This window comes from Penaeus monodon, chromosome 38 (genome assembly GCF_015228065.2).
Source record: "Penaeus monodon isolate SGIC_2016 chromosome 38, NSTDA_Pmon_1, whole genome shotgun sequence".
In the NCBI taxonomy this organism is placed as follows: Eukaryota; Metazoa; Arthropoda; class Malacostraca; order Decapoda; family Penaeidae; genus Penaeus; species Penaeus monodon.
In genome coordinates, this window is record NC_051423.1 from 3,635,406 (window position 1) to 3,647,905 (window position 12,500).

Genomic DNA, 12,500 nt, shown 5'->3' on the forward strand with positions numbered 1-12,500 from the left:
ATATATATATATATATATTTCTTTTTTTCTTTTTTACAGTAAAGAGTGCTGGTGGCAGATAATTGGGAAAAAACTTTATGAAAGAGGGGTTGGGGTTATCTTTTATTTCCAACAAAGGAAACAAAACTATTGTGATTTAAAAACTCTCGTCATTTCTTTACCAAATGTGGATTCATAATTATAAAAGAATACGTTCTAAGCTAAGTGGCAGTGCAGACACAAACATATATATACACACACACGCATGTATACATACATATGTATACATCCATATACCTAACTACATACATACAAACACGAACACGAACTCACACACACACACACACACACACACACACAGACATATATATATATATATATATATATATATATATATATATATATATCATAATTATATATATATATATATATATATATATATATATAATGTATATAAATATATAACACACACACGCATATATATATATATATATATATAATATTATATATATATATATAATATATATATATATATATATATATTTACAAATATATGTATACACACACACACACACACACACACACACACACACACACACACACACACACACACATATATATATATATATATATATATATATATATATATATGCATGCATATATGTATGTATATATAGATGTATATAAATATGAATATACATATATGTATGTATATATAGATGTATATAAATATGAATATACATACACACACACACACCTATATATACGCACATATATGCATGCTTATATGTATATATATATATAATATATATATATATATATATATAATATATATATATATATATATATTATATATAAACATATACTATATATATATTATATATATAACATATACTATATATATATAATATATATGTACACACACACACACACACACACACACACACACACACACACACACACACACACACACACACACATATATATATATATATATATATATATGTATGTATGTGTATATACATCCATATATTCATATGTATATATATATATTTGTATATATACATTTATATATGTAAATATTAATGAATATATGTATATATATATATGTATATAGACATACACATATGTTTTTATATACATATACATGTCTTTCTCACTATACATTTTGTGTATATAGAACGAGACAGACAGAGAGAAAGAAACAGACAAACAGAGAAAAGTGATAGATAAACACACACACACAATATATATATATATATATATATATTAAGTACATATATGTGCTTAATTGATGTAATAAGATATTCGTATATGTATCTGAGAGAAACTGACCATAATAGCCAAGCCAGAACGGTTTTGGAGGAAAAAGAAAAACAAAAAGCCAGGCATGTAGGTCAGTACTGGTGAGCGGGTCGTCTCGAAGGCAATCCAGGGAGGGGCTATCCCGTGACGTCATTAGGCTGCGCATAAAAGCGAGCGTTCCAGACTGGGAGCCACAGTCAACAAGGGAAGCGGATTCAACATGAACGCAAAAGTAATACCAACTTTTCGTTTAAAATCTGTTCTTCGGTGTTAGATTTTTTTCATTGTGATCGTTGTTAGAATGTGATTTTGGGAAATCATGACATAAGTATATTAGGATTTGTTGTAACGAAAATGGTTTTCTGTTTGCCAGGTACTTATTGCTTTGGCTTTGGTCGCCGTGACTGACGCCGATAAGCTCCCAGCTTACTCTTACTCTGCACCACAGGTTTGTGTCTGGTTTATGCTCAGCAAAATATATATTTTACTTAAAAATCTTATAGCCTGTAGTCGATATATTTTCAACAGCAAAGACTTTAGAATGGCTCACGTGAAAGAAATTTTCTAAAACTCTTTGTATCTCCTAAGGGATCTTTCGAAGACTCAGTGGAGTATGATGATGCCAAGTACGACTTCAACTGGGCTGTGAAGGACGATGACTCCGGCAACGACTTCGGTCACCAGGAGTCCCGCGACGGCGATAACACTCAGGGATCGTACTACGTGCAGCTCCCTGACGGCCGCCTTCAGAAGGTGACGTACTACGTGGACGGCGACAACGGATACGTTGCCGACGTGACGTACGAGGGCGAGGCTCGCTATGACTCGGTTGAGTCTCGCGAATACGTTCCCCCCAGGCCCGTGTACTCCGCCCCCGAGTCCCACGAGTCAGTTGAGACTCCCGTGTACACCCCACCACGACCCCAGTATGCCGCCCCCAGGCGCTCTTACGGCTTCCCTCAGTAAGATGAACAACGAAGGCCGATGGCCAGTTGCGTCGAACGGAATCTATTTATTTATGGACATTATTTGCAATAAAACAATATTCTACTGTTTGTATTTATATTTTACCATCGACGGCTGTTTCTACAAATAAAAATATTGATGATCCTAAAAGGATGAAGCAAGATTGAGTTAATCAGGAGGCTTCACAAGTCATCTGGAATTTCATGAAACAAGTAGATTTCTGTCGGATTTATCTATGGACGTGGAAACCATCCACAGACCACAGACATACATTCATACTAACACCAACACATTATGTAAGTACAAGCTCTCGCATTCTGAATTTCAGTAAGTTAAACTCGTGACTGATGAACAGCGTGATGATTATTCAAACATAATCTTTCTTTTATGAACATTCTCGTTTATATACATGTCATGTGTGTACAATGAAAATAGAAGCAGGAGTTTAAAGCAATCAGGTATTACAATATCTAGTTAGAAATAATAATAAACGAAAAATAAAAGTAAAAAGTAAAGATTATCAAAAACACATTCATGTGTTTATATATAAAGACATACGCACAAGTATGTGTGTGCGCCCACACACACACATATACACACATGTTTACCCCTCCCCCCCCACTCAAACACACACACACACATATAGACATAGAGATATATAGTCATGAACACACTAATATATACACATATATTTATATGCATATGTATATTTATAAATATAGAAATAAATAGATAAATATATGTACACATATATACACATATACCTCTCTCTCTCTATATATATATAAATATATATATATATATATATATATATATATATATAAACATATATATATATAATATATAATATATCATATATATATATATATTTTATATATATATATATATAAAATATATATATATATATATATATATATATATATATATATATATATATATATATATCATAATAATATATATTGTATATATATTATATAATATGGGATATTATATATGATATATATATATATATATATATACATATATATATATATATATATATATATATATATATACAAACACATATATTTATGCATCTATATAGACATATCTATTTATCTATTTATATATACACATAGAAATAAGTAGATAAATAAAAAAAATATATAAATATACACATTTCTTTATCTATATCTACCTCTCTTTATATATATAGCACATTCACAAACACACACAAGACAAATATATACACACACACGCACACATATGTACACGAATACACACACAATCACACACACACATACATATATATATAAGACACATACACATATATATGTATATCTATATATGACATAAACACATATATGTACACATACGCACACACGCACACACACACACACACACACACACACACACACACACACACACACACGGATATATATGTATATTGGCACTGTACTAAGACATTGTATAGATATATAATATGGGTGTATTTATATCTTTAGTTATATATAGAATGTGTTTAGTGCATAATAAATGTAGTATATATATGTATATGTATTTATGTGTGTGTATAGATACATATATGTGTATATATCATTTATGTGTACGTAAGCATGTGTATATGTAGACGTATACGTCTACACATACACATTGAAGTACATTTACGAAACGCTATGAGAAACAGAAGGGCGTAAGAAATAAAAATAATTAGATATGATAAAACTAATTACCACGTCAGTCAAACATTGCTTAAGTGCACTAAATATATTATGGAACAACAGTGACGAATATCGAGGAAGAAGAAGAAGAAAAATCAGTCAGGGTTTTGTAAAGAATCAGCCTTGGCCTTGGTATTCAAACACGCACAGCTAGAGAAATAAGCAGGTATGGCCTAGTAGGTGAAGGGGGCCTTAAGTAGGTGTGAAGAGAGAGAGAAAGGGGAGGAGGGGAGGAGAGTAAGAGAGGGATGGAGAGAGAGTGAGAGAGAGAGAGAGAGAGAGAGAGAGAGAGAGAGAGAGAGAGAGAGAGAGAGAGAGAGATGGAGAGAGAAAAGAAGGCAACGCAGTAAAAAAAAAATAATAATAAAAAAATAAAGGTTGCAACTTTTTTCCGGATGTAACATAGAAGAGTGACGTCACGTGGCTCGTAATATAAGTACACTCGATTGCCTTCCTTGGTCAGTTGTGTCAACGAGATCTCCAGAATGAACACTAAGGTGCGTTGCCATATGATGTGAAAGTGGCATAATGTAAATATACATATAAATATTTCAGTCTGTTGTGAAGGCTTGCGTTATTATAATGCGATGTGTCTGCAGGTCCTGTTCTTGCTTGGCGTGGTGGCTGTGGCTGCTGCAGATAAGCTACCGACCTACTCCTACAGCGCCCCACAGGTAGGTGTTGGAACGGAAACCTCATATACTCTCGGTATACTCCACAAGGCGTAATTCATTTGAAGACTTCCAGTGAATACGTATTGGTAATCATGTTCCCTTTGAAAGTACGATACCGTTATAGTAATTTATAACAACCGTTGACAGTAAAGTATGTACATTTTAGGGATCTTTCGAGGACTCAGTGGAGTATGATGATGCCAAGTACGACTTCAACTGGGCTGTGAAGGACGACGACTCCGGCAACGACTTCGGTCACCAGGAGTCCCGCGACGGCGATAACACTCAGGGATCGTACTACGTACAGCTCCCCGACGGCCGCCTGCAGAAGGTGACGTACTACGTGGATGGCGACAATGGATACGTTGCCGACGTGACGTACGAGGGCGAGGCTCGTTATGGCTCGGTTGAGTCTCGCGAATACGTTCCCCCCAGGCCCGTGTACTCCGCCCCCGAGTCCCAAGAGTCAGTAGAGACTCCCGTGTACACCCCACCACGACCCCAGTATGCCGCCCCAAGGCGCTCTTACGGCTTCCCTCAGTGAGGAATGATAACCAAAGCTGATGATCAGTTGCGTAGAACGGAATGTATCTATTTATTTATAGACATTAATTACATTAAAACTCAATCAGGTACTTTATTTGTTTTATAATCTACCATGCAAAGCTATTTCCTATAAATATGACAAACACAAAAAAGAGGTAATCTCAGAAGTATAAAGTCATCCTAGTGGTTGATTCGATGAATAGCGTTCCATTCATATTTAACTGCATCTATTTCCTTTCTATATCTACCCATATGAATTGATATCCATTCCTGTTTTAATATCATTACATACATACACTTATACGGACACGTGCATATATGTATGTTGTATGGAACCATTAATATTTGCACACAATAAGAAACTGACCATATAGCTCATTCCTTCTCTGGCCCATTTCGTTAAAACTTTGTTCTATTGACCTACAGCTTACCTTGCTTTACTTCCTGGAGAAAACTTTTTTCACCCTTCCATTAAGTAAGATTTTCCTAGTTCCTGTGCTCCTCTTGGTTAATGACATCTTTCAAATGCAATTAGAAACCAGGGGTATTTAATCAATTAATATCTTTTAAGGGTACAGTCGTATATGATGAAGGCAAAGAAATGGCCATCTGCTGACTATGTTACATGAATTTTTATATATGCATACGCATATATATCTATATTTATATGTATCTATATACTTCTACATATTCAGTTTTATAGAAATCTAAGGAATTTCATGGCAACCTTTTGAAGAATTAATGTATACTAAAACGCTACTCTTAATTTCAATAAGTTAAGGTCCTATGACGACACAAAACAGGTTTGTCCACCATGTAGTGATCCCATGTACTATTGGCCTTGTTGGTAGTAGTGCTTTCACAAGCAAGGAATTAAACGAGATCGTTTCGCCGATGTCACCTTTAAGAAAATCTCCAAATTGTTGCACAAAATGGTTCAACACAAATGTAGTGCTTGAGTAGATATCTGTATACAGTGTCTACTCTGAAATAAAATAGTTTTCTATTTGTATCTCAGTTTCTTATTTTCTTATCGTAGATAGTCATGATCGATATATCTGGTGTTCCTTTTGCTTACGCCGCTAATGACCTTAGCTGTTGATGCAAAAAAAAAGCCACGAAGATTTTAATATTTCCAAAATCTACTAAATTCTGTATGCTACAATCTGACGTATCTGCCTAAGTGTTGAAGGAGAGCCGGGAAATGAGCTTACTTATATGTAATTAATATTAAAATAATTAATATTATGTCCTACTAATAAATCTTAGTAATTTGTGTAAAATAAAAATGAAATATGCAATAATAAAATATATATATATATATATATATTTCTTTCTTTCTTTCTTTATCTTTTTTACAGTAAAGAGTGCCGGTGGCAGAGAATTGGGCAAAAACGTTATGAAAGAGGGGTTGGGGTTATCTTTTATTTCCAACAAAGGAAACAAAACTATTGTGATTTAAAAACTCTCGTCATTTCTATACCAAATGTGAATTCATAATTATAAAAGAATACATTCTAAGCTAAATGGCAGTGCAGACACAAACATATGTATATACACATACACACGCATGTATACATACATATGTATACATCCATATACCTAACTACATACATACAAACACGAACACGAACTCACACACACACACACACACACACACACACACACACACAAACACACACACACACACATATATGTATATATGTATATATCATATATATATATATTTTATATATATATATATATATAAAATATTATATATATATGCATATATACACATACATATATTACACATACACGCATATGCATATATACGTATATATATATATCACATATATATATATGTATGCATATATATATATATATATATATATATATATATATATATATATATATATATATGCAAACATATATGTATGTATATATAGATGTATATAAATATGAATATACATATATATATACACACCTATATATATATACGTACATATATACATGCTTATATGTATATAAATTGTTTATATACAGTTGTATGAATGTGTTTGTATATATATGATATATCTACATATGTATTTATAGTTTTATATATATACACATACATACATACGCATATATATATATATATATATATATATATATATATATATATATATATATATATATATATATATATATATTATATATATATATAACATATATATTATTATAATATATATATGTATATATATGTACACACACACAACACACACACAACACACACACACACCCCACACACACACACACACACACACACCATATATATATATATTATTTTATATATATATATATGTATGTGTATATACATCCATATGTATATATATATTTGTATATATACATTTATATATGTAAATATTAATGAATATATGTATATATATGTATATATACACACATATGTTTTTATATACATATACATGTCTTTCTCACTATATATTTTGTGTATATAGAACGAGACAGACAGAGAGAAAGAAACAGACAAACAGAGAAAAGTAATAAACACACACACAATATATATATATATATATATATATATATATATATATATATATTATATATATATATATGTAATGTATATATATAATTGTATATATGCAAATATACATATATATATATATATATATATATATATATATATATATATATATATATATATATATATGTGTACATATATTTATTTATCTCTTTATTTCTATATTTATAAATATACATATATAAATATAAATATAAATATAAACCTATAAATATATGTGTTTTTATAAGTGTGTGCATGTATATGTATCTATATGTTTATGTGTGTGTGTGTGTGTGTGTTTGAGTGGGGGGAAGGGGTAAATATGTGTATGTGTGTGTGTGTGGGCGCACACACATACATATATGTGCGTATGCCTTTATATATAAACTATATGAATGTGTTTTTGATAATCTTTACTTTTTACTTTATATATTAAGCACATATATGTACTTAATATATATATATATATATATATATATATATATATATATATATATATATATATATATGTACATATATGTGCTTAATTGATGTAATAAGATATTCGTACATGTATCTGAGAGAAACCTACCATAATAGCCAAGCCAGAACGGTTTTGGAGGAAAAGGAAAAACAAAAAGCCAGGCATGTAGGTTAGTACTGGTGAGCGGGTCGTCTCGAAGGCAATCCAGGGAGGGGCTATCCCGTGACGTCATTAGGCTGCGCATAAAAGCGAGCGTTCCAGACAGGGAGCCACAGTCAACAAGGGAAGCGAATTCAACATGAACGCAAAAGTAATACCAACTTTTCGTTTAAAATCTGTTCTTCGGTGTTAGAATTTTTCATTGTGATCGTTGTTAGAATGTGATTTTGGGAAGTCATGACATAAGTATATTAGGATTTCTTCTGATGAAAATATTTTTTCTGTTTGCCAGGTACTGATTGCATTGGCTTTGGTCGCCGTGACTGGCGCCGATAAGCTCCCAGCTTACTCCTACTCTGCACCACAGGTTTGTGTCTGGTTTATGCTCACCGAAATATATATTTTACTTTAAAAATTTTATAGCCTGTAGTCGATATATTTTCAACAGCAAAGACTTTAGAATGGCTCACGTGAAAGAAATTTTCTAAAACTCCTTGTATCTCCCAAGGGATCTTTCGAAAACTCAGTTGAGTATGATGATGCCAAGTACGAATTCAACTGGGCTGTGAAGGACGACGACTCCGGCAACGACTTCGGTCACCAGGAGTCCCGCGACGGCGATAACACTCAGGGATCGTACTACGTGCAGCTCCCCGACGGCCGCCTGCAGAAGGTGACGTACTACGTGGACGGCGACAACGGATACGTTGCCGACGTGACGTACGAGGGCGAGGCTCGCTATGACTCGGTGGAGTCTCGCGAATACGTTCCCCCCAAACCTGTGTACTCCGCCCCCGAGTCCCACGAGTCAGTTGAGACTCCCGTGTACACCCCACCACGACCCCAGTATGCCGCCCCCAGGCGCTCTTACGGCTTCCCTCAGTAAGATGAACAACGAAGGCCGATGACCAGTTGCATCGAACGGAATCTATTTATTTATGGACATTATTTGCAATAAAACAATATTCTACTGTTTGTATTTATATTTTACCATCGACGGCTGTTTCTGCAAATAAAAATATTGATGATCCTAAAGGGTTAATCAGGAGGCTTCACATAGTCATCTAGAATTTCATGAAACAGGTTAGATTTCTGTCGGATTTATCTATGGACGTGGAAACCATCCGCAGACCACGGGCATGCATTCATACTAACACCAACACATAATGTATGTAGAAGTTCACATTCTGAATTTCAGTAACTCGTGACTGATGAACAGCATGATTATTCAAGCATAATCTTTAGATACTTTCGGATATGAATATTCTCATGTATATACATGCCATGTGTGTACAATAAAAATAGAAGCAGGAGTTTAAAGGAATGGGGTATTACAGTATCTAGTTAGAGATAAATATAAACGAAAAAAGAAGTAAAAAGCAAAGATTATCAAAAACACATTCATATAGTTTATATATAATGACATACGCACATGTATGTATGTGTGTGCGCCCACACACACACATATACACACATGTTTACCCCTCCCCCCCTACTCAAACACAAACACACGCATAGACATAGATACATATACATGCACACACTTATATATACACATACGTTTATATGCATATGTATATTTATAAATATAGAAATAAATAGATAAATAAATACATGTACACATACATACACATGTACCTCTCTTTGTATATATATAATATAATATAATTATGTATAATATGTATATATATATAATCAAAATTTATATTTATAGATATAGAAATAAAATACACACACCCCACACACACACACACACACACACCCCACACACACACACACACACCACATATATATATATATATATATATATAATATAATATATATATATATATACATATGCATACCCCACACATATATACACACAAAATTAAATTCATACATACATATGTATAATATATTAATATATATATATATATATATATTTTATATATACATACATATATTATATATATATATATAATTATATGTATGTATGTATATAGGTTTGTGTGTATATGTATATATGTATATATATATATATATATATATATATATATATATATATATATGACACATACACACACACACAAAACACACACACACACACACACACACACACACATATATATATATATATATATATATATATATATATATATATATATACATATACATACATACTGACATATATGAATATACGTATATATACCTACCTACCTACCTACATATAAATATATATATATATACACACACACATAGACACACATCGCACACACACACACACACATATATACTGAGACATTGTATAGATATATAGTAGGGGTGTATTTATATCTTTAGTTATATATAAAATGTGTTTAGTACATAATAAATGTAGTACACAGACACACACACAGACACACACACAGACACACACACACACACACACACACACACACACACACACACACATATATATATATATATATATATATATATATATATATATATGTGTGTGTGTGTGTGTGTGTGTGTGTGTGTGTGTGTGTGTGTGTGTGTGTGTGTGTGTGTGTGTATAGATACACATGTATGTGTATATATCATTTATGTGTACGTAAGGATGTGTATATGTAGACGTATACGTGCATATAAGCATACATCATAGAGGCATGGACATTCAAGTCCATTTACGAAACGCTATGAGAAACAGAAGGGCGTAAGAAATGAAAATATTTAGATATGATAAACTAATACCACGTCAGTCTAACATTGCTTAAATGCACTAAATATATTCTGGAACAACAGTGACGAATATCGAGGAAGAAGAAGAAGAGAAAAAAAATCAGTCAAGGTTTTTGTAAAGAATTAGCCTTGGCCTTGGTATTCAAACACGCACAGCAAGAGAATTCAGCTGGTATGGCCTAGTAGGTGAAGGGGGCCGGAAGTAGGTGTGAAGAGAGAGAGAAAGGGGAGGGAGGGAAGGAGAGTAAGAGAGGGATGGAGAGAGAGAGAGAGAGAGAGAGAGAGAGAGAGATGGAGAGAGAAAAGAAGGCAACGCAGTAAAAAAAAAAAAGAAAAAAGTTGAAGGTCGAGAAGCGCAACGTTTTTCCGGATGTAACATAGAAGAGTGACGTCACGTGGTTCGTAATATAAATACACTCGATTGCCTTCCTTGGTCAGTTGTGTCTACCAGGTCTCCAGAATGAACACTAAGGTGCGTTGCCATCTGATGTGAAAGTGGCATAATGCAAATATACATATAATTATTCCAGACTGTTAAGAGGGCTTGCGTTGTTATAATACGATGTGTCTGCAGGTCCTGTTCTTGCTCGGTGTGATGGCTGTGGCAGCTGCAGATAAGCTACCGACCTACTCCTACAGCGCCCCACAGGTAGGTGTTGGGACGGAAACCTCATATACTCACGGTATACTCCACAAGGCGTAATTCATTAGAAGACTTCCAGTGAATACGTATTGGTAATCATGTTCCTTTTGAAAGTACTATACCGTTGTAGTTTTTATATCAACTGTTAACTGTAAAGTGTGTACATTTTAGGGATCTTTCGAGGACTCAGTGGAGTATGATGATGCCAAGTACGACTTCAACTGGGCTGTGAAGGACGACGACTCCGGCAACGACTTCGGTCACCAGGAGTCCCGCGACGGCGACAACACTCAGGGATCGTACTACGTGCAGCTCCCTGACGGCCGCCTGCAGAAGGTGACGTATACGTGGACGCGACAACGGATAGTTGCCGACGTGACGTACGAGGGCGGGCTCGCTATGACTCGGTGGAGTCTCGCGAATACGTTCCCCCCAAACTGTGTACCCCGCCCCGAGTCCCCGAGTCAGTGAGACTCCCGTGTACACCCCCACACGACCCCAGTATGCCGCCCCAAGGCGCTCTTACGGCTTCCCTCAGTGGGGAAATTTGAAAAACCAAAGCTGATGATCAGTGCGTTTGAACGGAATGTATCTATTTATTTATACACATTTAATTACATTAAACTCAATCAGGTACTTTTTTTGTTTTATAATCTACCCATGCAAAGCTATTTCTAAAATATGACTAAACACAAAAAGAGGTAATCTCAGAAGTATAAAGTCATCCTAGTGGTTGATTCGATGAATAGCGTTCCATTTATATTTAACTGCATTATCCCCCTTTCTATATCTACTCATATGAATTTGATATCCATTCCGT

The 12,500-nt window shown here is 33.6% G+C and overlaps 3 protein-coding genes across 4 annotated transcripts in view; all 3 read left to right on the plus strand.

The window, feature by feature from the left end:
- The window catches only part of LOC119597094 (cuticle protein 7-like), a 4,272-nt gene extending 1,936 nt beyond the window's left edge, over positions 1-2,336 (plus strand). Inside the window, exon 4 of the mRNA XM_037946558.1 lies at positions 2,226-2,336. Within this exon, the coding sequence (XP_037802486.1) occupies positions 2,226-2,250 (25 nt within the window). The 3' untranslated portion in view covers positions 2,251-2,336. The remainder of the gene's footprint in view (positions 1-2,225) is intronic.
- Positions 2,337-3,960: 1,624 nt separating this feature from the next.
- Positions 3,961-5,260, plus strand: LOC119597099 (cuticle protein 7-like). Its single transcript, XM_037946565.1, has 3 exons — positions 3,961-4,447; positions 4,550-4,624; positions 4,791-5,260. The coding sequence occupies exons 1-3, from the start codon at positions 4,436-4,438 to the stop codon at positions 5,166-5,168; spliced, it is 465 nt and encodes a 154-aa protein (XP_037802493.1). The 5' UTR covers positions 3,961-4,435; the 3' UTR covers positions 5,169-5,260.
- A 3,185-nt stretch (positions 5,261-8,445) lies between these two features.
- LOC119597095 (cuticle protein 7-like) lies at positions 8,446-9,309 on the plus strand. 2 transcript variants are annotated; one of them, XM_037946559.1, is made up of 3 exons: positions 8,446-8,488; positions 8,630-8,704; positions 8,846-9,309. In XM_037946559.1, the coding sequence occupies exons 1-3, from the start codon at positions 8,477-8,479 to the stop codon at positions 9,221-9,223; spliced, it is 465 nt and encodes a 154-aa protein (XP_037802487.1). In that variant the 5' UTR covers positions 8,446-8,476; the 3' UTR covers positions 9,224-9,309. The 2 variants fall into 2 exon arrangements, with proteins under 2 accessions (XP_037802487.1, XP_037802488.1); XM_037946560.1 differs by having other exon boundaries at positions 8,455-8,494; positions 8,636-8,704.
- Positions 9,310-12,500: the final 3,191 nt, after the last annotated feature.

What these genes read in the sequence shown, in the direction of transcription:
- LOC119597099 (XM_037946565.1), top strand. An exon ending in ACTCCTACAGCGCCCCACAG is followed by an intron (nt 4,625 to 4,790) that starts GTAGGTGTTGGA and finishes TGTACATTTTAG; the next exon opens with GGATCTTTCGAGGACTCAGT.
- LOC119597095 (XM_037946559.1), top strand. An exon ending in ACTCCTACTCTGCACCACAG is followed by an intron (nt 8,705 to 8,845) that starts GTTTGTGTCTGG and finishes GTATCTCCCAAG; the next exon opens with GGATCTTTCGAAAACTCAGT.